The 24,194-nt window shown below is 54.7% G+C and overlaps 6 protein-coding genes across 6 annotated transcripts; 3 read left to right on the top strand and 3 right to left on the bottom strand.

The window, feature by feature from the left end:
- Window positions 1-191: 191 nt before the first annotated feature.
- On the bottom strand, window positions 192-2,599 carry N657DRAFT_667222 (uncharacterized protein). The gene is made up of 2 exons (XM_062795381.1): window positions 2,220-2,599; window positions 192-2,161 (listed from the first exon to the last, which is right to left on the bottom strand). Exons 1-2 carry the CDS (start codon window positions 2,477-2,479, stop codon window positions 541-543), a joined length of 1,881 nt encoding a protein of 626 aa, XP_062642118.1. The 5' UTR covers window positions 2,480-2,599; the 3' UTR covers window positions 192-540.
- A 1,945-nt stretch (window positions 2,600-4,544) lies between these two features.
- N657DRAFT_583798 (high-affinity glucose transporter RGT2) lies at window positions 4,545-6,358 on the top strand (the record flags this gene model as incomplete). Its single annotated transcript, XM_062789700.1, has 4 exons — window positions 4,545-4,654; window positions 4,725-5,050; window positions 5,119-5,565; window positions 5,637-6,358. 4 exons carry the CDS (start codon window positions 4,545-4,547, stop codon window positions 6,356-6,358), a joined length of 1,605 nt encoding a protein of 534 aa, XP_062642117.1.
- A 1,308-nt stretch (window positions 6,359-7,666) lies between these two features.
- Window positions 7,667-12,108, bottom strand: N657DRAFT_694475 (carbohydrate-binding module family 38 protein; the record flags this gene model as incomplete). Its single annotated transcript, XM_062797286.1, has 2 exons — window positions 7,667-11,649; window positions 11,710-12,108. The coding sequence occupies 2 exons, from the start codon at window positions 12,106-12,108 to the stop codon at window positions 7,756-7,758; spliced, it is 4,293 nt and encodes a 1,430-aa protein (XP_062642116.1). The 3' UTR covers window positions 7,667-7,755.
- A 2,933-nt stretch (window positions 12,109-15,041) lies between these two features.
- Window positions 15,042-16,052, top strand: N657DRAFT_606340 (lytic polysaccharide monooxygenase). The gene is made up of 2 exons (XM_062790213.1): window positions 15,042-15,809; window positions 15,900-16,052. Exons 1-2 carry the CDS (start codon window positions 15,053-15,055, stop codon window positions 15,911-15,913), a joined length of 771 nt encoding a protein of 256 aa, XP_062642115.1. The 5' UTR covers window positions 15,042-15,052; the 3' UTR covers window positions 15,914-16,052.
- A 1,453-nt stretch (window positions 16,053-17,505) lies between these two features.
- N657DRAFT_583813 (GMC oxidoreductase) lies at window positions 17,506-19,334 on the bottom strand (the record flags this gene model as incomplete). Its single annotated transcript, XM_062789703.1, has 3 exons — window positions 17,506-17,561; window positions 17,619-19,223; window positions 19,301-19,334. 3 exons carry the CDS (start codon window positions 19,332-19,334, stop codon window positions 17,506-17,508), a joined length of 1,695 nt encoding a protein of 564 aa, XP_062642114.1.
- Window positions 19,335-20,523: 1,189 nt separating this feature from the next.
- Window positions 20,524-22,051, top strand: N657DRAFT_628583 (uncharacterized protein). Its single transcript, XM_062790851.1, has 6 exons — window positions 20,524-20,710; window positions 20,780-21,006; window positions 21,070-21,212; window positions 21,274-21,365; window positions 21,428-21,541; window positions 21,618-22,051. Exons 1-6 carry the CDS (start codon window positions 20,576-20,578, stop codon window positions 22,023-22,025), a joined length of 1,119 nt encoding a protein of 372 aa, XP_062642113.1. The 5' UTR covers window positions 20,524-20,575; the 3' UTR covers window positions 22,026-22,051.
- Window positions 22,052-24,194: the final 2,143 nt, after the last annotated feature.

Below are 24,194 nucleotides of genomic sequence, written 5' to 3'. Positions count from 1 at the left end.
CAACCGTCTTGACGTTGGGCATGAGGCCGGTCGCAGAACTGGAGCAGCTACGAGAGGCGAGTTACCAGCACAGTGCAGCAGCCGTTGCTTTGCCGGGAGCAGACTCGATCACAAGCCGGGGCATCTGCCACACACGATCTACAAGTTGGGAGCTCGAGGCCACAGTTGCAATCGACTTGGGATGTCAAGAGGTTGGCTTCCACTTGCGTCATAACGCAGATTTGTCCATCTGTACCACAGTTACATTCTCAGCCGCGACCGAGACCATCGTCGTCGATCGTCATGCATCTAGCAACGACCCGGCAATCAACAAGTGTCCGGATGCTGGCCCCTTCACTCTACTCAGTACGCGCGACGCCGAGGGAAGAGATAGTCTGGAGAAACTTTGTATTCGGATCTTTTCGGATGGAGACATCCTCGAGGTGTTCGCAAATGACCGTTTTGCACTCGCGACCATGGTGTACTCGGGCGCCAGCCCGGACTTGGGAGGCCTGACGGCCTTTGCGATGGGAAGCGTGGGCAGTGCCGTGTTTGAGACGATCAAGGTCTGGGATGGCTTGGAAGTGCATAGTCGTCGGGGTATGCCTCTGCCAGCCGATCGGTGAGGGTGCGGTGCAACAGTGTCAACGAAGGGCTGGCCTGCACGATGCGCATGTCCACCGACCTTGTCGATTGCAGGCAGGCCAGGAGTGTTGCCCAGTCCACCGCACATCCGCTCCGCAGACAGGGCGTTCCCGCGGCCTGGATGACCACCATCGACGTCATGAAGATGGTGGCATAGAGCGTCCAGCGGTTGACGATGCAGTCTTGAACGGCCATCAACAAGCTGGGAATCGACTGCATATATGCGTAAAAGAATCTCTCGCAGTGCTCGAGTAACTCTGTGGTGGTGGCTCTGCCGTCCTGAATGCACTGATACACCGCCGGCCAGTAGATGGATATCTTGCAGCAGTAGTACTGGACTCGCAGAAAGTTGCTGAGAGGCTCGAGGGCAGCCAGGTGTTGGAAATGGACCGCGTCGGGTAGGAAGCTCTGCCACTCATCGAGCTGCGTCTCGAGCTCGAGCGCAATGGCTGGCGCGTAGGCGATCTTGCCCCGAGGCGTTCTGCGGATGGCAGTGTAGCAGCGATGTAGCATGCGCCTCATGGCAATCTCGGCAAGGAAGTATGCCTGGGCCTTGTCCGAAGCAGACACGCTGCTGTCTGGCAATGCGCTGCTGATGATGCTGCCGGGAGAGGCTGTCGTGGTGACCGCCGGAGAGCCAGCACCGAGATCGAACTGCCATGAAGCGCGGCTGTCGGGCAAGTTGACCGTGTCGTCGTAGTTCCATATCCCGCTGTCGACCATGTCAAGCTGATCGCGGAGTTCACTCTCTATCAACAGGACCGCCCAGTAACACCTCTTTGCCTGTTCGTACAGCTCGTCGTTGCCCTCGTCCACACATTTCAGCAGGTTCTGCACCTTGAAGGAGGCAATCATGACATAGTCGTAGGCCTGACAGGGCCTGGAAAGGCAGCAGTAGTAGATGCTCAACAGGACCAACGATTGGATGCTCTCGATACTGTCATCGACGAGCACAGCCGGCAGCGACGCAGTGGCGGCTTCAAAATAGAGCTCGCTGTCGGTTCTGCAGTCTGATGATAGTGTCCCTGCTCGTAGCGCATAATCATCTTGAGCGAGGGCACCCACTGCAGCAACTGAAAGCACCAAGCAAGACTCGGAACCGGGGCCCAAAGGACCGGAAAGTACGCCAATGTAGCGCTCCGAGAAGCCTGGGAGAAGTATCGGGTACCAGCTGTGGACGTGGGCGGAGAAGGCATCCAGGGCCGCGAGTGCTTGTTGTTGCTGTACAAAGCGCAGCCTCGCGGCGTGGCCGACGCCTGCATGTGGCGCATTGCCTCTCTCAAGCCGCACCAGCTCCCGCGCAAACCCCGGACCAAGGCCGAGAACCTCCATGATGCAATCGGTCACGAGCAGTTGGAATGGCGATCTCTCCACCCCTGTCACGGCTTGGCAGCCTTGGCTTTCGGCGCGACTCTGGTCATCCGCGTCAACGACCGGGGAGGGCTGTTGGTGATGCGCGTAGGTTGGGTGAGCTGCCTGCAAGGAGTAGGCGATGGAGTCCAGCCGGCGGTTGATTGCAGCGAGCTCTGCCTCCACTCTACAGCGGTTGTCAGGGACCCAGGGGGGCAGAAGATGAAGGATGCGGTGGCACGTACCTAGACGCGGAGCTGGTCTGGTTGTGCTCATAGTGGCACTCGAGTCCGCGGTTGCTACAGAAGCCGCACACAGGTCGGCGCCCATCGCATCTTGTCCTCCTCGCCCTGCAGGTGCTGCACGCTGTGGTGGCCCGACTGCGAATCTTTTTTGGCGGAGCATCGGGGTTCGAGGCCGGTGGATTCGCGTCCGCTGGGTCCTCAACGGGACTTGGAACATCTTGCTCAGCCATCAGACTGGTATCGGATCTCGCATACGGCATTGCTGCGTCGATAATCGGGTGCAGAGCAGTGGGCGCATCAGAGGGATCCAGGGCATCTGGCGACGGTCGGTCTGAAATAGCTATCTCCGCCGGCGTCCCTTTTTCATCTGGGTAGCTGCGTAGATCGCAAGGCACTTGGTCGTCCCCGCTTTCACATGCAGCCCACGGACCCACTACGCAATATGTACCTGCTAATGCAGCTTATGATGTCGAAGTTAGGACCACGCTAGAACAACGCTAGAACAACGCTAGCATAACTCTAGAACAACGCTAGAATAGTGCAGAAGCTTTCGGCCTGTCTCGGCTCTCGTTGAAGCTCACCTACAACTTCCCCGCACGCTTTCGCCATACCTTGCCCTGCATCTGCTCAGGTCAGCTCAACACGACCACGGTCCACAAAGCAGATTGGACATGCGAGGCATTTCTGCTCAGCCGTTCCACAGGCTGCCACATGCATGCCTTAAGTCTAGTGCCGGCCGCTAGGACTGTGACAGCACCCCACATCTGCACCAACTGTTCATGGATCAACCCATACTGAGTATAGGTCTCCGTGCTTACACGGATTCCTTCCCCATTGGGATAACCGATCTGCAGCACTCGCGGGGATAAGAAGAAGCATGGTTTAGCTACGGATGGGTTCAGACATAATGGCCTCAGACTATCCTGTTCTACCAAGCAAGCTAGGTCCAGGATTAAACATTGAGCCAACGGACAAATGTCGCATAACTCGGAATGTCCGATGCACACACACGGATGCAGGAGGTGCTGGTAAGGGAACCGAGCTACCTTAAGGTAGAGAACGAGCACGGGACGCGGATTCGTCAGCCTCGTTTAGTGTTCTCACATATTTTGACCATTGCTCGTCGGGGACTGCGAAAAACTGTTCCAACTGGCCCCTAAGAGGTCCAGGTGTAAGGAGTTTGGAAATGCAATACGGCTATTGATTTTAACACGGACACAGACTTTGCAAGTTGGAATAGGAAGAGGCCACTGCATTTAAGGATTTGTTTGAGAATTGACTATTTGAAGCGAAGCTTCAATGACGATGACGAACTGACACTGGTTTACATAGTGGAAGTGAGGAAGGAGCGCTTCGCTTCATTTACTGGTTCAATCCTCCAGAGTTCCTCGAGGAGGGATTGGTCGCCACAACACTTCCACGTGGCTGGGCGTAACCTACACAGTATTCAGAAGCTTCGCTTCTCAATTACTGGGGTGAACTCCAGAGTCAGTGTATTTTATGTGCCCCGATGTTTCCCTTGTTCCCTTGGTAGATGGGTGCGAAGTTGGGGTCGACATTCAGGGGCAGCAGGCGCATGCGCAACGCGCTTAGGAGAGCCAAGTTATATACTGTAATCAAAACAAAGGGCGAAAGACAGTAACTGCAACACAACATGCACATTAGACATGCATTGCAAAAGGGCGATGGAGTATTTATTTGGAGATTAAGCTTGCCATAGAGGAAGCAAGTATATACCACGACACAGATAAATTAGCAATATTTTGTGGCGGGTTAGGTTACTGCGCTACATAGTCAATGGTTCATGCTTCGTGCATTCCTCAACGTCCCGGCTCGCCCCATTGGCGAGAGTCCGAGTGTCCATGCCGGCGGTCTCGAAGCCACAAGTAAAGCGTCGGCCCGAGCTCCTATCTCCGCGTGGCACAAACATTCAAGCTCCTTTCTATGCAAGCTCAGCTCCACCATCCCTGTCAAAGTGGGGACAGGCAGGGAAGCGCAAGGCCGAAGGGAAGGCTGAAGGAGTCGCTTCCACCAACAATGTATACTCAATGTTGTTGTCGCATTGCGGCGTCGCAGTGCGAGAGGGCATGTTTCCAAAGCAGCCTTTCGGTGACGCCGAGGGAATTGCCAATGGGCCTGAGTACAGAAATTCGTTGCTGCAGGAATGATGGCTTAGAAGGGATAAAAGAGCCAGGGCTCCTGCTTCTGTAGCTAATACAAATCATCAAGCTGTCCCCTGCGCATATTTCACAAATCTTCTTGCTCTCATCTCAACATTGTGCGTTCGACTGCCAACTGCGTGCTGTGAAGGCGGACCCCAGCACTATGGCCTTCCTCAAGAGCCTCTCTCTGTCGAGGCCCGAGAACGTGCCAGGCAAGACATGGCCCGCTATCGCGGTGGGCATGTTTGTCGCATTTGGCGGTGTCCTCTTTGGGTATGTTCGACAATTCGCTGGCATTCGTCTCACCAAGCGCATTGGAGCTAAAACCGTCCACCTTCCACAGATACGATACTGGTACCATCAGTGGAATCTTGGCTATGCCATACTGGCAACGGCTATTTAGCACGGGTTACATCGATGCCAAAGGGAATCCCAACGTCGACGCCTCGCAAGAGTCCGCCATCGTGTCCATTCTCTCCGCCGGCACCTTCTTCGGTGCCCTCAGCTCCCCTTTCTTGGCAGACTACGTTGGCCGCCGCCTGGGCTTGATCGTATCCACGTGGGTCTTCAACCTAGGCGTTGTGCTGCACACCGTTGCTACGGCCATTCCCATGTTCCTGGCAGGCCGCTTCTTTGCCGGCTTTGGGGTCGGCTTGATATCCGCCATGAGTGAGTCTATGCTATACGGCGTCCAGTTATTTAACAACCCCAATCATGTGCTGACAGTGTTGGCTCAGTTCCACTGTACCAATCCGAGACTGCCCCCAAATGGATACGCGGCTTTATCGTCAGTGCGTATCAATGGGCCATCACCATCGGCTTGCTCCTCGCGGCTGCTGTGAACAACGCCACCTCGAACCGAGATGACACGGGGTCTTACCGTATCCCCATTGCGGTCCAGCTGGCATGGTCACTGATCCTCTTCTTTGGCTTGCTCTTTCTCCCTGAAACCCCACGGTTTTTGATAAAACAGGACAAAGCAGACAAGGCTGCACAGGCGCTCAGCCGTCTTCGACGCTTGTCAATCAACCATCAAGCCATTGCGGCAGAGTTAGCAGAAGTCCAAGCGACCCACGACTTCGAGATGACCATGGGGCAAGGCTCCTATCTGGATTGTCTGAGACCCCCGATTCTCAAGAGACAGCTTACGGGCATGGGACTGCAGGCGCTTCAGCAGCTTACAGGTAAAGTTGAACGATTTCCATCTTGTTTTCCGCAATTAACTGTTTAAATATAAACTAACCGCTCTCTGAAGGCATCAACTTCATCTTTTACTACGGAACCAAGTACTTCCAGAACTCGGGCGTCTCCAGCGGCTTTGTCATCTCCATGATCACCTCCTCTATCAACGTTGCCTCTACCGTACCGGGCATGTATGCCGTCGACAAATGGGGCCGACGGCCTTTGCTTCTCTGGGGCGCCGTCGGCATGTGCGTGTCTCAACTGATCGTCGCGGTCTGCGGCACGGTGTCCACGGGCCAGCACGACAACGGGGAGATCTACGTGAAAAGCCTAGCTGGGCAGCAGGCTGCCGTAGCCTTCGTCTGCATCTACATCTTCTTCTTCGCGTCTACCTGGGGGCCACTCGCCTGGGTCGTTACCGGCGAGATCTTCCCGCTCAAAACCCGCGCCAAGTCCTTGAGCATTACCACAGCGACTAACTGGCTGCTGAACTGGGCCATTGCCTACGCAACGCCGTACCTCGTCAACTACGGTGAGGGCTATGCCAACCTCCAGTCCAGAATCTTCTTTGTCTGGTTTGCCTGTTGCTTCCTCTGCATCCTGTTCGTCTACCTCATGATCTACGAGACCAAGGGTCTCACGCTCGAGCAAGTCGACCAGCTGTATGAGGAGGTCAGCGACGCACGGAAATCGACAACGTGGAAGCCCACGTCTTCTCGGCAGCACGAGTGGAAGGTGACATCGGAGCACGAAGAAATCGCTGTTCAAGCCCCTTCCTTAGAAGCAAAGAATTGATATTGGGAGTGGGTGGTGGCTGGGCATTGGCGGGGTTTAGACTGGTGGATTCACTTGGTGAGAAACTGAATCCCTGGTCAGGATTAGCCCGCTTACTGCCATTGTCGCGGCGACTGGCTTGTGGATCGAGGATGTTTAGACTTTGTGGATATAAAATCGACGAGGGAGTATACGGAGGGTAATGATGCGGATAGAGTGTTGAAGTTGAAGACCTTAGAACCGCGTCTGAACAAGGTTTCAACGAGTCTTTCAGATATAAGTTACAGTACGTCTCTAGCCATGGAATTTTGTAAATATTACCATGCTTGACACTTGGTTGGCCGTGTAATTTCCAAGCAGCAAATTCCTCTCACTTACACAACTGAGATGACACAATCAGCGAAACTCAACCATTCCTGACGATTGTTGTTTGTTGACTATTAGTGTCCAGGGAGGTACCGGCGAAGCTAATCCCTTCCAGATGCCTGCCAACATGCAGGGACGTACCGTGCTCAGCCTTACACACAGAAAGAGCCCGTCCTTTGAACAAACAATATCCGTCCTCCGATCGAGTCCTCACATTTTGATAATGCTGCACCTCTGGCATCACAGCGCATGTGAATGAAATGTTGGCATCCAACGACATTGACCCATCTCAGGAGTCGAGAATTCGAGTTGCGGCTGCCACAGAAGGCATCTATACCCACCTAAGGCACTCAAAATCGGCAATCGCGGCATAAGTAGGTGATCTATTGACCAAGACTTCAACTGTAAGGAGCAATAGGAAGACGGCCTGACTTGTGGGCAGAGACTTCGAGCCCTCGCCAGCGCTTGCCCTGGATCTCGATTGGGGTGCTGTCGGAACCGCTACGAGGCAAACGAAGGGAAAAATGGTCAGTGGTCGCAGAGTGTCACGAGGATGTCAATTTTTTGGTTGTTCCTGATGTTGATTGTGTTCCGTGTTCTCAACTGTCCGATGTTCCAGACAGCCTTCAGGGTGTCTATCACCAGCCACATGTGGGTCCGTCTTGGCACCCCCTGAATCAGGGTTCACGTTCCAACAGGTCATCCTGCTCCGAAGTCCCGTTCGGCGCATCGGGTAAGCGGGTCCCGCATGTGCTTCCCAATTAGGCAGGTTGCGGCCGAAAGTCGGTTCCCCGCTCCGGATTCACCCAGCCCGTTCCGCTCCAGGCCGCCGTTCCCCTCGGAGAAACGGCGGATTGGGCCGCCACGGCAGCGCGCTTCTATAATAGGTCCAGGGCTACTTCACAGAGTCCACTTCGAGCGTCACTAGATGGAGAAATCTATTTATCGCCAGCCCTAGTGGTACTTAACTAGGTTAAAAAGCAGAGAAGAAACCAGCAGGGACCGTGTTTCCACGGAGACATCAGCAAACATGTTGCCCAACGCAACCCGGCTCAAAGGTGGACCTCCCACACCTCCACCGACCTTAAAGCCACACTTCCCCCTGACACCTCCAGAGACACACCATCGGCCGACACATCAGGGAAGATCAAGTTAGAGATGACCGCCTCGCCCTGCCCCCCAAACACCTCAAGAGAGCATACATCAACCAAGACACGCACTTGCACCTCCCCATTTGCGCCAGGGCGCACAGCGGCGGTGTGGACGCCCCCGGCCGCGGGATCATACGAGATGTTCCCGCTAGCATTGCGATCAACCGAGAGCTGCTGAGAGCTCTGCACATACCTGATGACAGTCTGCTGAGAGCCAGCCTTGCGAACAGCGAGCGAGAGGGTAGAACCGGGGGATGGCGTGAAGGACATTTTGATGTCGAGTGTGCGGGAATGGACTCCGGATAGCAGTGACTGTCCCGGGGCGATGCTTTGGTTCGCGATATTGGCCACGAGCCACCTGTGCGCCTCGAGCTCCTTCACGGGCATCTGCAAAAATTGCAGCTTGCCGTCCAGCTGCCGGAGCTCCAGCGTGCGAGGGAAGGAAAGCATGCCCTTCCATGTGTTTGTCGGAGGATGTCCACCGTAGCTGTTCATCACGGAAGCTAGGATCCTGCGTCCGTCGGAAGCGGGGACATTTTCCCAGACGAGGGCCCCGTCAAAGTCGCGGCCGTAGTCGAGCCAAAATGCGCTGGGGTCAACGGGGTCCGCTGTGAACACGGCACCGTCGAAAGCCCCTGTGAGCGCGAAGACGCCATTGCCGCCAGCGGGCGATCCAGTGGCAGGAGTGATGAGCATGACCCATTTTTTCTGTGTCGTTCCCTTGACTGGGAGCTCGAAAAAGTCGGGCACTTCCCACCCCTTGATCCCGCTGGGTAGGTTTGAAATGTGACTAGCATTGAAATCGCTTCTCCAGGTCCAAGATAGTGCGTCGCTCGACGTCCAGAAAGTGACCTTGTTCTGGCCGCCGTGCGCGAGAATCATGACCCAGCGGCCCGAGGGAGTATGGTAAATGACTTTGGGATCCCTGATTTCCAGACCCTGAGTGATATCATGGGGCGCTCCTTGGGCTTTCGAAATGATCGGGTTGCCTGCATGTTTGGTCCATGTGATACCCTGATCGAGGCTGTACGCCAGCCGCTGATCCTGCACCCCTGTGGAAGGGAAGTAACCGGTATAGAAGGCGAGATACGGTGGGTTTGATGACGATCCCAATCCCGAAAGGTTGTGAGGGTCGAAATACGCGGTCCCGGTGAACGCTTGTATGCCGTCTGCGCTGGAGATTGCAACTGGTTTGTGAGTCCAGGACACCAGATCAACACTGGTTGCGTGGCCCCAACTGAGGTTACCCCAAAAGTTTCCGGTGGGGTTGTGTTGGAAGAACAGGTGCCATGTCGACCCGATCTTGATCAGACCATTGGGTTCATTCATCCAATTCTTCTCTGGCACGAAGTGGAAAACAGGGCGAAAGTCGATGGGGGCGCTGGCAGAAGGGCGGACGGCGGTGGTCGTGCTTGTGGCGATCGTATTGGTTACGGTCAGGCTGAAAGTCGTGCTGAGAGTCGTGCTGAGAGTCGTGCTGAGTGTCGTGCTGAGAGTCGTGCTGAGGGTCGTGCTAGTTGAGCTAGTGCGGCTGGTGCTCGTGGCGCTCGTGCTGTTGGCGGGCGTACTGAAAGCAGACCGCAGCATCTTCGCCCCAATCGTGACGCCATTTGTACTTCCCCCAGTTGAAAAGAGCCGGACATCGATGCCTGTGTCCTGGGGAAAGATCTGCGCCGACAACGTGACCTCGCCTTCGCCACCGAAGACTTCAACCGAAGAGGAATCAAGAAGGATGCGCATAGTGACCCTACCGTCAGTGCCAGGAGCCAGCGGTGCGTAATACGTATTGGAGAAAGTCCCGTCGAAGCCAACATTTCCAGACTTGGTTCGATCGACAAACATCCTCTTTGTGCTGAAGTCGTACCCAATCCGCGTCTGCTGTGCCTGGTCAGAGGTTGCTCTGAGAAGGATACCGAACTGAGATGAGGACGCCGAGTTCCGGTCCGAGAATGTCATTGTGATGTCAAAGGACTTCCCAGACAGCGGAATGGGGTAGTTCCCTTCAGCCACGGTGCCCAAATCACTGGAATACGTTCCCGTCTGGAGAGCGGCCCAATTGACGGCAGGTTGCTGGATGAGTGTTGGCCATCCGTTGATGGTCTTGAGTGACAGCTTCCGAGGGATCGACAACATGCTCCGCCATGGAGAGGTCGGGATATTGCTCGCGTATTGCCAGTTGTTCATCCAAGCAATGTTGGTGCGGTTTGCAGACGGAAGTCCATTGAATGGTGCGGCAGCATAGTAGTCCGGGCCCCAGTCCATCCAGATGGTCCCTCGCGGCTCAGCCGGCACATCCGAGAAGGAGATCTCATCCACCAGGATATGTCCCCAGCCCGTGGTCGTGACATCTGCAATCTCAATAACGGCGCTCTGGCCAATCAGAGCTGTAACGTCCCAGCTCTTAGGCAGGAGCTGTTCGCTATCACCGCCCGTGGCAGTGCGGACAACCTGGCCACCGACCTTGAGGTTAATACATTGCTGACCTGGGGCGTTCCCGCCGCCAATGAGAAAGTTGATTCGCTTCTTGGTGATCGTGAAGGTGGGCGAGACCAGCGTCCCAGTCGTCGCATCGCCATTGTAGAAGGTGTTGACGAAGTTTCCTCGATTCCCCGTCACAACCTGCTGTCCCGCCAGCGTCCCCTGGGCCGGGCTCTTCCCGACCAGATCTCCAGTAGCGGTCCATCCGCGACTCTCAAAGGTACTGGTGCCATTGAAGTTGAAAACTCCATCACTGCTGGGGGGGGGAGGAGTAGCATCACCGGTGAAGGTGATCTCGTCAATGAGGATATGCCCCCAACCGCCCGTTTGCTGATCCACGATCTCAATGACGGCAGTTTGGCCAATGTACTCGGTGACATCCCACGTCTGTTTGATGAGTCTCTCCTCATTGCGGCCTGTGGCACTACGCACAGCTTGGCTTTGACCTTGGATCTTCAAGTTGATGCATTCCACGCCTGGTGCATTGCCGCCGCCAATGAGGAAGTTGATAAGCGGCCGGGTGATCGTGAAGGGCGGCGAGGTGAGCGTGCCGGTGGTCGAGTCTCCACTCAAGAAAGTATTCACGAGCCGAGTACCGGTATATCCGGAGACGGTTTGCTGCCCAGGCAGAGTCCCTTGGGCCGGTGCCGCCCCGACGAACCCCCCTGTGGCAACCCAACCGCGAGACCCATAGTCGGCTGTGCCTTCGAAGTCTTGGAATGTAACATCCCCAGTTGCTCCTGGACAAGAACAAGTGGTGGATGTCTGTGAACCGGCACTGGTGGATGTGGACACAGATGTAGAGGTTGGAGACGGAGGCAGAATGTCGGAGTCTGCAACGAATGCCGTGCCGTTGAAACTGCCGACGATGTATTGCGTTCCCGAGCCAACAACTCCAGGTGGCCCCCCAGGGTTGAGTCCAATCTGTAGAACCCACTTGGTTACGGCTTCGTTTTCGTCGAGGGCAAGCGGGAAGATGCTAGGACACTCCCAGACACCGCCGACTGCGTTCATCGGGCCGAACTCGCTGGCATAGGTCCACTCCTTCAGGTTGGGCGAGGTGTAAATGAGGAGCTTGTGGAGTTGGGCTAGTGAGATGACTGAGACCCATTTCTGGGTTGTCTCGTGCCAAAACACAAAGGGGTCTCGGAAGTCACGCCACTGATCTGCGTAGGGTGCGGGCGGGTTGAGGATGACGGGGTTGGCGGCATCGTATGTTGTCCACGTCACTCCCTCGTCCAAGCTAAAGGCAATCGATTGAGCTTGCTGCCCACCGGTGACTGACTTGCCGCTGGGTAGATTGCGTGACATGGGATACTGAGCAGATGGTGTCAGAGGCAACCAGCATTCCAAGCTAGGAGCGCCTTGGTGACTTACATAGGAGGTGTACATTGCCACAAATGGAACGGCCCCGTTTTTGCCAAAGCCGCTTGTGTTTTTGGTATCCGCGACGGCAGAACCGGAAAAAAACATCTCAGAGATGTTATCTGGGTAGCCACGGGCAAGCAGGGCAATAGGTTCGTGCTTCCAATGCGTCAGATCATCGCTGGTCGCATGGCCCCATGACATAGCTCCCCAGGTGTTCCCGCCAGGGTTGTACTGGTAGTAAAGATGATAGATGCCGTTGTAATAGAGCAGGCCGTTTGGATCATTCATCCAGTTCTTCGCCGGGGTGAAGTGATAACGAGGTCTGTAGGGCTCATTGTAGGTCTGTGCGCCTGCAGCTTGCAAAAGACAGAGCCCGAAAAGCAGGGTAAAGGCAAAGAAGGAGGCCATCATAACAAGATGGATGCATCGGAGGTATGCGTAGAAAGGCAATCGAAAGAGTGGGATGATGGCTGTTGGTGCTGAAGGGTCACAAGTTCGTGGTGACGAAGGCGCATGCTTTATGCATTCTCCGGCTGTCGCATGTCTTCCCCAGTCGCCTTTTGTGTACCCCTAAGAGAAGAATTCCCTACGAATCCTAACTTCCCAAGGCTTGACGCACCAGACTTCCCCACTTTGTTTCTCCCGCAGTAGTTTCGAGCTATTCTGAATTTTTGCGAATGTGACCTGACGCCGCGGAGGAGCAGAAAAGCACCCTGACTGAAACTCTATTCTACCTTACTTTCACCGCGGAGGCAGTCTGCTCTTCGCGGAGGTCGGAAACCGCGGTGAACCTAGTAGGTTCAGAACATTATTATGATTTATCTTAGAACCCTATAGAGGAGATACCGCCAAGGAATCGCAGGGCATGCACACTCACGGTTCGTAAGCCTGATGGAGGAGTAAGAGCCCTTCCCCGCGATTTCTACCTTCGGTACCAACTGGCCCGGGGTGTCTTTCGCCACGGGGTTTCCCCCGCAATTCCGGCACCATGTTGCCACGGTCTAGAGCCCCACGTGGGCCCCCCGCGATTTCTGCACAAAATTGTGCGACGAGCCTAGGAAATGGGTGGCCCGGTGCATGCCTGCATGGTCCCCTGGTGGTAATCCTAGTGATCCCGGGTACTAGCCTCGCTTCGGTATCTGACCTCCGCGGATATTAAGGTACCTCCGCGAAACCAGGCTACGTGCCATGGTGCTAGGGTGCTATGGTGCGGAACCTATGTAGCGCAGCCGATTGCATACACGTCAACTAGGACTAGCCTCAAAGTTCTGCTGTCCCCCTTTGCCCCCAACCCTGTAGCAACCAGCCGACTAGGACACCAACTACTTTCCTTCCTTCGCCTTGCCCTGGATGTGGAACTTGCCATGGGGTGCTGCAGCCACTTCTCCAAGACTGCATCGGCTTCCCCGGACTATACCTTATTTCCTAGGAAAGCTGGCGACATGGGTTCCCAGAACAAGCCCCTTGCAAGCGGGATGCTGACTTGCTAAAACTGAAGCGAGTGCCCCAGCCTAACGGACTCCAAATTCATAATATGGATGTGGTCGGTTAAGGTGGGCAGCTCAAGATTAGCTGCAGGAGATTGCGACAGGTGCGAGCATTCCGACCCAGGTCAGACTCGACGCCTGCCTTCCACAGGATACATGAGGTAGCAGAGAGGGAGCGGCCAGCTGCTCAGCGGGCTGGAGTACCCATGCCCCTTCCTACCCCTTGTCACCTCTCCACTTCCTCTCCTTCCTCGTCCACACCCATCAATCCTTGCTCTCATACCATCCTATCAGTCATTGTTGCAGAGATTGACCACAACCATCATATGCATGGAACCCAAGCGGGAAGGCCGCCGAAACCAAAAGCGATATCCCAAGCCTGCAATCACGTCAAACGTTTACGGAAATTCCCTATCGCACAACGTCAACAGAGCCTCCTCTGGAAAAAGAGAATTCTAAGACAATACGCCCGATGGTGTCGAGTCACTCCAATCAAACTAATTGATCGGCGGATTCTGGATTTGCTCGACAAGGAAGTGTACCTACACAGACGCCATCGGTGCCTGAGATACCGCATTCATAACGCCACCAGTCATAATGAGAACTAGTAGGTCCTTTCTCCTCCGATTTTCAGCAACACACATCTTAATCAACCTAGAAGGTCCCTATACAGAAGGGCATAGGTGCGGAAACTAATGGGTAATGCTGTTGAAGCGGAAGCTCTAAGCCTACGCCAGGAGGAAACCCGTTGCCTTCCTCCCGTCTTCACACCCAAATTTCAGGAGGAGTTACTGTGTAGAACCAGAGTCTGGGACAGCCGCTTCGTCCAGCCTCCGCACAGCCGCTGCTCTATTGGCCCCACACCCTCCTTCCCAATCAGGGCATGTGGCGGCCGGAAGCGGGTTACTATTGTAGCTCCGAGCCATCGCTGCGGGAGCCGAACCGCCGGGCCGGACCGTCATAGAAAATGTCTTGGGCCTTCTGCGGGATCTTCTTGGAACAATTGTAGAGGCTCTCCCGATTCATCAGAAGTGCGGTTGGTGCCCTGCAACGAAAGCTCAACGCACATCAATGGGAGTTACGATCTGTCGGAGTATCTTTCAACCGTCGAGATACCCTGAGACGTATGATCATCGTGTGTCTTGTCTTCGCACGATCGTATCTTGGGGACAATTCTCCCAGCTCACGCCTGGACAACCTCAGTAAGGTTCAGCATCCTGGCGAAGCCGTCGTCCGTCGGCGTAATAGACAAGGCAACTGCCAGAGGACAAAACATTCGTCGCGTTTGAAGTATTATTCCAATGGCGCCGAGACTTTGTTAGGTCTTTCAACTAGATAAAACTGATCAAAGGGCTCACCTTCGTTGAAATAACGTCCGTCATGTTGGTTTTAGTACTCGGGTATTACGCCCTTGCATTCCTCCCACGTTGGCCCTAAGAAACCCGAATTGGATGCATCCCTACTGCACGTTGGGCCTATATCCTTCCCGGCCAGAGGCAGATTTTGGGCTCTGAACCACTGTTCCGGACCTGAGCCGCCGTGCGGGGCTGTCACAACGGAACAGCGGCATTGCATTGCATCGGAGCCGAGAGAAGATGTGTTGATAAACTACCCTACTGATTATGTTGCGTTACTTCATTGTTCCTTTCCAGGATGCACCGATAACGGACTCATCACGTCCGCAACAATGCTACCTCGTGGCAGTCGGACTTACGGGAACAGGCCCGTATATTAAAACTACCAAAGTAACCCCCTTAGTCTGGCCTCAACCCCGCGGTATAAGAACATGTCGATCCAATCTTCCATCCAATCTTCCATCCTCTGCATAGACTACATCGAGCACCCCTTACTGGACTGTCCTCACAATGCGTTCCGCGTTGACATACTCAACCGGTTTCTTCTTGGCCACCCTCGTCTCCGGCCACGGCCACGTCTCCCAAGTCACCATCGCCGGGATATCCTACTACGGCCATGATCCGACGAAGGTTCCGTGGGGCCCACAGCCGGACAGCATTACCTGGAGCAACGGCGCAAAAGACAATGGCTACGTAGCCTCCGACCCCGTGACTCTCGCCTCGCGCGACGTCAATTGCCATCTTAACGCCACTAACGGCAAGCTGGTGGCCCAAGTCGCAGCTGGTAGCGACATAGCCGTAACGTGGAACGACTGGCCCGTGTCTCACCACGGCCCCGTGCTCGATTATATGGCCGATTGCGGCGCGGATTGCACGACTGTTGACCTGGACGAGCTCAGATGGTTCAAGATTGACGAGATGGGCCAACTTGAGAAAAGCACTGTGGGCGGCGTGGCGGGGAGATGGGCCACTGATCTGTTGATCGAGAAGAACTTGACTTGGACGGTCACCATACCTACACATCTCAAGCCGGGGAACTACGTCCTGCGCCACGAGCTCATTGCCCTTCACCCTGGCGGCGCAGAGAACTCGACGCAGTTGTACCCCCAGTGCATCAACCTTAACGTTACTGGGGAGGGCACCGTGCTGCCAAAGGGGACCCCTGGGTCACAGCTGTACTCGTCCCAGGACCCTGGTCTCGTGCACAATATCTACACTGACTTCTGGCTCCCGAATCGAGATTACATAATCCCTGGGCCTTCGGTTTGTAAGTTTATTGTCGGGCCTTGTGTTCGGCCCGTCCTTTTCATCCCTTACATGACCTAAGCTAACTTTGAGCCTTGCAAACATGACACAGTCAATGAGTACTAATTGGTCTCGGGGGCGGCGGTCTTTGGCGCGACTGTTATGATGGGCAAGTATAGGTACTCCTCTCCTTTCGTGCCTGCACATTATAGGGACAACATGGTCACGATCGTCCGGAAAGAAGCGCCCTAGTGATGATTTGGAGGACCTGAATAAGCGTGAGAGGTGACGCGCCGCGCCGGGCCCGAGTCGGCAGAGTTGATTGTTTGTATCATAGCAGCATTCGTTAATGAATTGAGGTGTTGAAAACCCAAAGCTCTCGGCGCACCCACATCCTAATGAAAGATACCAACAGGTGGCGCTTCCTCCATGTCGAAGGGCTTATGGCTGCAACCGTGGTCGAGGTAATAAACATGCAAGTTGGACTTTGTAGAAATCCTGGGCCGATAAAGGTTCCGTCTCAAAGCTTGGGACCTGTCTCTTCCGGACCTCTAGGCCCTGGTGAACGAGGTTTATGCCCACAACACGATGGAATGATGGTGATAGTATCTGGGAAAATGATAACTAACGCTGTATGTACTCTCTTCTGTTTGGGCTACAATGTCTCTGGCTGACCCCTTCCGTTGCAGAACTTGGGAGGAGTCTTGCCGGACTGGGCTCAGAGCTGCACATGCCGTTGGAAGCTGAGGAGTTGGGGGTTCATGGCTGCCTATGGTATCTACAGTCAAGGAGCCAATTCTCTTTACCTTGGGTTGACTTCTATCCCTACGTTTACCTAACTTTGGGGTAATCACGTAGAACTGAGAAGGCAGCTGCGCAATAATGCCAAGGCTTGGGAGAAATTATTATTTTCTTCCTACACCGCTGTGCCCTAGGGCGTGCCGGACCTTCAACAACTTACTATACAGGAAAACCGCGCCCTCGTGGCCGGGTGAAAAACCCATACTCGCCGTAAAATGGCTTGTCTGGAAGAGGGCCGGGTCCTGGTTGCCTCAGCTGGTGTTCCGAGACTGTCCTGATTTGAGAAAAGGTTTCGGTTGTCTTTCCGTCCTCGAGCCGGGTGATTTTTACTGCCTTTCAGGCTCCGTTAAAACGGTGCAAATTGTCTAGAATGGAGGGGGCGGATGTGAATTCAGCGGAGAGTGAATGAGAACGGGGCAAGGTAGTGTCCTTGCAGCGGGAGGTTGACGATGGAAGGGAAGCCGCCGAGGTTGAGACTATCTTTATATGGCAACATGACCTGGATGTGCATGAGTTGGATATGGGGGAGCCTGGCGGTGAATGGTTTGTGGGTTCGGCGTGGGATAAGGAGCAGGAGAGTTTTGTCTCGAGTACGAGGCTGCTGCATTCGTCCAGTACAAAAGGTTGAGAACGGTCGCAAGGCTTGGATCGAAGCATGTGAGGACTGACTGTTGGCACGTCGCCAGAATTGGGAATTCTAAGAGCCACCTGAGTTCAGTCCCGCGCAGCTCAGACACAATCCGGAGGGATGGAGAGTCAACGATGAGGATGATTACCGGTTCTGATTATCTCGAGGGAGATCCATAGCATGAACGAGTACATCCATGGTTATCTCGGCTATGGAAGTGAAACCAGAGTGCAGTGCACATGCGAGATAGATTGTGGTGAGACGAAACATTTGAGGTAAGGCACCGGTTCTACTCAAGACCATAGTCTTTGACGAGTTTCTCGGCACATATAGCGCCGGTAATGTCTGCCCAACAGGTCAGTGTTTGTTACCAGGTCAGAAACACATAAGCGTGGCACTTACACGCGACGGCTTGCACATGGCAACTCGGCAGCACCGGAACGACGCTCATGTCGGCGACGCGCAGCCCTTCGACGCCCACAACCCGGAAATCATTATCCACCGCGACGTCGGCGTCACCTGGCTTACCCATTTTGACTGTGCCGGTCATATGCCAGCTGGACCCGATGGTCTGCGCCCAGTACTCTAGCAGATCCTCATCCGAGTCTGACTTGGGCGCCGCGAGGGTCGAGACCGTATCCTTGGCGTATGCCTCGGTTCTTGTAAAACGCAAGACCTCGCGAAGTGACTCGATGGCGCTGCGACGGTCAAAGGGATGCTCGAGGAACTTGGGGTCGAAGAGAAGCGGGACGTTGGGGTCGGACGACTGCAGAGTCACGGTTCCCCGGCCCTGGGCGTTGTATAGGAAGACGAGCAGGCAGGAGTAGTTGAGGTCTTCGTTTCGGAAGCCGGGGAGGAACCAGTGAATTGGGAAGTGCGTGAAGATTTCGTAATGCGGCACTGTCTCCGAGTTGAGATATCTTTGTTCCTCCTCAGGCAGCGACTTGAACTCGTCCGAGGAGGGAAGTCTCTCCAGTTTGAAGAAGCCGATGCCCATCGTGGTAGCAAACTTGGTCCATGGTCCCGTGCCATGTTGCTTCCACTCTTGCAAGGCGGCGTCCATGGCCGCCTGGTTGCCGTAGAAGCCGTGACGAGCAGTGCTGGCTTCCGTGCGGGTGTAGACCAGCGGGCAGAAGGCGTGGTCCCGGAGACCTTGGCCGATGGCCGGGACATCGTGGACCACGGGGATATTGTATTGCTCAAGCTGCTCCTTCGGTCCAATTCCAGAGTGCATAAGGATTCGCGGAGTGTTGAGGGCACCGGCCGCCAAGATGACCTGCTTGGAAGCCAAATAAGCCTTCCCATTCGCCTCAACCCCAATCGCCCTTTTACCCTCCAACAGGACCCGCTGCACTGGTGCCTCAGCCAAGACGGTGAGGTTCTCTGGGCAGGGGGTGAGCAGGTCTTGGGCTGTGGAGCGTTGCCCTTTGTGTGCCGAGCTGATCAGCAAGGACATGCCGATTGGGTTGCCGGAATTGTGGTCAGGGTTCAGCGGGTATCCGGCTTGCTCGAAGGCATCGAGCAGCGGCACGAGGTCGGCCTCGCACTCGGCAGGATACCCGACGTGAAGAGGACCGGACGAGCCATGGTCCGAGGTCCTGGGCGATGCGTACTTAGTGCCAATGCCAGTGGGAAGGGCGCCGTGAAACGTCTCCAAGCGCTTGAGGCGTTCTTGGACTGGCGCCCAGCGGAACGCATCGTCGCCCGCAATGCGTGCCCACTCCTCGTAATCGTCTCGGGCGCCGATACTGAAGACACCAAAGTTGATAGCGCTAGATCCGCCGAGACCAAGGCCCCTAGAATAGTCGAGCTCTCGATTGCCGCAGTGAACTTGGGGTGTTGTCATGTAACCCCAGTTCAAGTCCTTGTTCGTGAAGGTCAACCAACGCTGCCCATCGACCCGGAGGTTTGGGTCCGCATTTCTCCCACCGGCCTCGAGCAAGAGAACCTTGGGGTTTTTGGGAGAGTGAGCCAAGCCATACGCAAGTGCACAGCCCGCAGGCCCGCCTGTTGTCGTGCGCGGGTTAGGTACCTTCTGATGCCTCGCGAGAAGGTCAACATGCAGACGAACAGGGGTAACCTACCTCCGACCACCACAAAGTCATATGCGGATTCCATCTTGGTGCTTAGCTTATGTGTTGCTGCCCTGTTGTTGTGAGTCGCTTGCGATTGGGATGGTTCCAAGGCTGGAACGAAAGGGGCCGCAACCGGTGGACACGCTTTGTTGTCGAGGACTCGACCTTGAGGCGGCGCAAAGAGTCGAATAATGGCGTTTATGTGCGGAAGATTTAGGGCCGAAATGATAGCTGAGATGGGCAATGATTGTCAGAGGGGAAGTCTGACCCCTTTTAGCTTAGCATCGTCAATCCCTAGACACGTCCAGTGAGGGGCAGCACATTCCCCCAATGTCGACACACTGTATAGAACTCACGGATCCCTGACCCTGTAACTTGCGCGTTTAAAGACGCTAGAACAACGGCCTGGGGAAAGCCCCTGTCTAGAAGAGACTCCGGAAGACTCCCCGATTCCACACTAGTCTCCATCCGTGCACACATTCCAGACTCGAGCTCTCAATCGTTGTTTCCGCGCCGACGCAAACTTATCATGCTGGCCGAGTCTCGCCGAGATGATGATGATGATGGATGAAAATGAGCGCCTACCTGCCAACCAGCTTTACGATTCAAGTTCTAGAGCTTGAGAAGGGAGATAGTTTCACGTCTTCTCCCCTAGCACGTTTCCTTGGCATTGCCAGGCAGCAACTCTTATGACCGCGCAGGTTCCGATTCGGTAGAATGCATGTGGTCAGCTTGCACAAGCATTCAGGTGCTCCTGCCAGCCTGTAGATTATTATTGGCCAAGATGGTTATAGTCGTGAAATCTGAGGTAAGAACCCGTAGGAGAGGGATTGAGGTTACCTAGGCTGGTATATGGTCAGTCCTGGATCCCTGGCAAATTTATTTCATTCAGGGGAACTGTCTCGGAGTAGTACACCACTGGGGGGGCATGTTAGGCGGTGAAACACAAACGCAACCTTGCCCTGTTCTACAGGGTCCCCGGGATGCATTCCGCGGACTCTTCATTGTTACAGCAATGCGAGGCCATTCTATCGAAACTGCGCAATCTCATGAGGATCTGCAAGCACGACGGAGTAACTCACCACGAGCCCCCAGGTTCCCCGTCTTGGCTTGGGTCCGGAATTTGCCGACTGACTGCAAAACATTACCATTATAGGCAACCTGAATGTGAGTACTAAAATAGCTTCATTAGGAGCTGGCGGCAGTCAAATAAGAACTCTCTTTTCTTGTCTGTTGCTTTCGAGAGCTGACGTTCCACTTCCGAATTGGACCAACCACGACAAAATGGGCGGAAATGCGGAAGCTTTCACTCTTCTCTCATTAGTGCTGGTTACCATTGCCCTCCGGACAGTTGTGCGCGTGAGAAATGTCGGGTTGCGAGGGTTGCAGCTAGATGACTACCTCATGCCAGTCGCTGGTGTAAGTCCCGGGCCGAGTCCAGTCAGCTGACTCAGACGATAACCGAGAGTTCTTACTGAGCAACGACAGATACTCTGCATAATCGACTTGGTAGCCGCGATTTACGTTGTGACGGGAGCCAATGGCTTAACCAACAGCTACATGACCGACGAGCAGCGTGCCTCGCTTTCCCCCGACTCCGTAGAGTATGCGCACCGTGTCCTGGGTTCCAAGATTCAGGTCTTTGGCTGGACCCTCTACGCCGCGAGTCTTTGGTGCATCAAAGTCTGTGTCGCTGTCTTCTACTCCAGGCTAACGTGCGTTAATCACCCTGCCACTCTTGCCTTCCCTGCCCACCCTGGTTGACGACTTGGAGACAGTACCAACCTGGCGAATCTGAAAATTCGCGTTTATATTGCGTATGCATTCATTGGCATCACCTGGATCGTCACTACGGCCCTTCTCCTTTTTGGGTGTCGGCCTATGTCAAAATACTGGCAGATCAACCCCGACCCTGGGAGTGGTAGGTTTTCTCGTTCCGCAGCCTGGACTTTCAAAACATGGTGCTGACATCAGGCTCGCAGTTTGTCAACCGACCAACTCCAAGCTTTACGTTCTGTCCGTGCTGATCCCGGATGTTCTCACCGACGTGTACTTGCTGGCTATCCCTCTCCCAGTATGTCGTCCCTGATCTTTCATTTTGCCGGGGTCACTTTTGCTTACACAGGCCTCGAAAAGCTTCTCTGGGCTGTGAACATTAGTTTGAAGAAGAAGCTTTCCCTGACCGCCCTGTTCTCCGGAGTTCTATTTGTCATTGCAGCGGCCATCGTCCGTGGAGTTGTCATCCTTACTGTACGTAGCCCTCCGTTATGCTTACCTGCGCTGCCCTTCTGAAGGACGTTCAAGCTGACATGTCTGTCTTCTATAGTCTGGTCCGGAGGGCGCAGTTACTGGCAGCGAATGGGCCATCCGCGAGGAGTTCGTTTCCATTGTCGTGTCCAACTTGCCCATACTGCAACCGCCTATCCGAGCCTTCTGCACTAACATCGGGCTTGGTGTTCTTTTCTCCACGCACAACACCCATAACACACCTTTCGAAGGCAGAACAATAGGCGGAGGCGGGAGCGGTGCTTACCCGCTCGGGAGCCGCAGGTACAAAGGCAACGCCACGGTGACTGCCTGGGACAGCGATGAGCAGATTTTGGGCGAGGGGCTAGCGCGGCCTCGGACTCAGAACATCGTTGTAGGTCGGGAAATTGCGGTCGAGTCTGACTCCGGATCGGTCAAGGTGCCAGCGGGATGGAGTGCATCAGTAACGGTCAACACCGCCATGTAAGCTCGGGTACCTAATCAATACATTTCAAGCTATTGCGTTTGTACATGTATACACAGGATTAAATTGGATTAGATATAATTGCGCGGCATCGTTCGGTTTAGACTAGTAACCAGTGCAATCCCCTGCCATTGTTTTACCTGCCTATGCCCAGATCATTGCCAGACACTTTACGATGGGCTACCTCCATGAAAAATGTACCTCTACGCTCAGTCGAACCAGATACCTTCGGCCGTCCATCGTCCTCTTTGTTCATGATCCTTCTTCTCCATGGTTTGCAATTGTCAGACGTCGTGTCATCCCCAGCAGGGGATATCTCAACTCCCATACACAATCAGGGCACATCATGTTCTCCGATATCCGTCACCCAATTCATATTATGATTCGAAAATAAACTCGGACAATGCCACCATCTATTGACGGCAGTATAAGCAGGATTGTTTAGAAGGTCAGCCGCCGTTCAACTGACCCCAGCATCAATCGTTGAGATCCTGACCCATGCCCCTAATGACTTGAAGTGAAGAAACCACCTAATCGGCAAAAGGCCTACTCATGACTTCATATTGTTTGCTGCCCCTCTTCTTTTTAGGTGGCAGCCATAGCCGACCCTTTGGTTCGTACTCTTCACCGTGAAATATCTCCTTTGCCCCGTCGTACCTTACAAAGCACGACCCGTTGTAGTGCGTTGTACAAACCCGCAGATGGTGATTCCCACTCCTTGTCGTTTCCCGATCATCCTCCCCAATCACCAAATCAGCGACCGCCAACTACTGCGCAGGCGGCAGGGGCCTTACAGGCGGACAGCTCAAGTCAAGATCCTCCACTCTAGGTAGCATATGCGAGCATCCCATCTCCCGAGGCACCCTCCAAGCAACCCACGGCCCGCTGTTGGGGCCCTCCCAGTTCACAGCAAACACAGCATCATATATCTCCCCCATCCTCAGCCCTCCACAACCGTCCCGGCTCACATCTACCAGAAACCCCGCCCTTCTCCCCTTCCATGCATCCTTCAACGTCCCTACTCGGCCGGCCACCACCGGCGGCGGTTGCGACACGAGCATCCGCCGCCAGCTAGCACCTTTACCCCATAATGGCCGGGTTAGGCTTCGGCTTGACCAGTCTATAATCCCAGCCGAGACAGCTACTCTTCTGCCTCTTGGGTATTAACCATGAAGTCCGCGCATCCAAAAACCCAGCACACCTCGGCAGCAGGCCTGCTTCCACCTGCCAGGGTTCGTCTTCCCCGGCGCCGACGAGGTTGAAGAGGCTGGGAAAGGCGGAGGCAAGGAGGGAGTTTTGGACGAGGCGGGCTTTCAGGGCTGCGGGTGGGAGGGTGGTATTCCCGGTGGTCAGGGTGGCTGTTGTAGGCATATCTGGGTCGGAGGCGAAAAAGAGATGCCGCTAGAGGGCGAGGGAGGAGGTGATGACCGACTGCCAGTATGAGTTTACACGCACGGCGGAGACGAGGAGGGTACGCATGTCGACGTGGAGTAGGATTGCTTCGAGGAGCTGGTACGGGGAGAGGACAGCGTCGCACTAAGGGGATGGGCGCGGGAGTTTGGGGACACGGTTTGAAGATTGGCTGGGGCCGCGTTTGGCTCTCAAAGGCTTGTTTTTGCCTTGAGTCATTCTGCTGGTAGAAAATTGTTGTGGCATCGCTCGGGGTTTGGAGGCGGCTCAAGTGATGTGACTGGAGCTGGTGTAGGTGAAATTGGTGTGTTAGTAACCATGTGCATGGCGGCGTTGGGTGTCCCTGTGACGCCAGTTTCCTTTCTCAGTGTTTGAGATTGGCGAACAAAAGAACCGTGGGCTTTAAGGGTTGTTGTAAAGATGTTGCACAGGAGGTATCAAGCCTCAACCTAGCGGGTGACTTGGATTGTTATCCATGAGTCACTGGCAAGAGCAGAGGAATCTAGCCGAAGTAGTAATTTACTTAGCCGGAATAATCATGATCCTCACTCTGTTGGATCTTGTGTTACCTTCCTATGTTTGTAATATGGGAGCCATAAAGAACATCAACATAATAGTGGAAGGGGATCGATCCAGGCTAACGTCCAGCCAATCTGTAATCCCTGATTTATCAATTCAAAGCTCTCTTTCTGCAGGACCCCTGATAGGGAACCTTGATGGCCAAACGAAGGGTCTCATGATGGAGACGACGGCGGGGCATTG

Source organism: Parathielavia appendiculata (genome assembly GCF_033297405.1).
Source record: "Parathielavia appendiculata strain CBS 731.68 unplaced genomic scaffold N657scaffold_49, whole genome shotgun sequence".
Lineage (NCBI taxonomy): Eukaryota > Fungi > Ascomycota > Sordariomycetes > Sordariales > Chaetomiaceae > Parathielavia > Parathielavia appendiculata.
The sequence above is the reverse complement of the archived record's forward strand: the minus strand, read 5'-3'. Positions and strand labels throughout refer to the sequence as shown.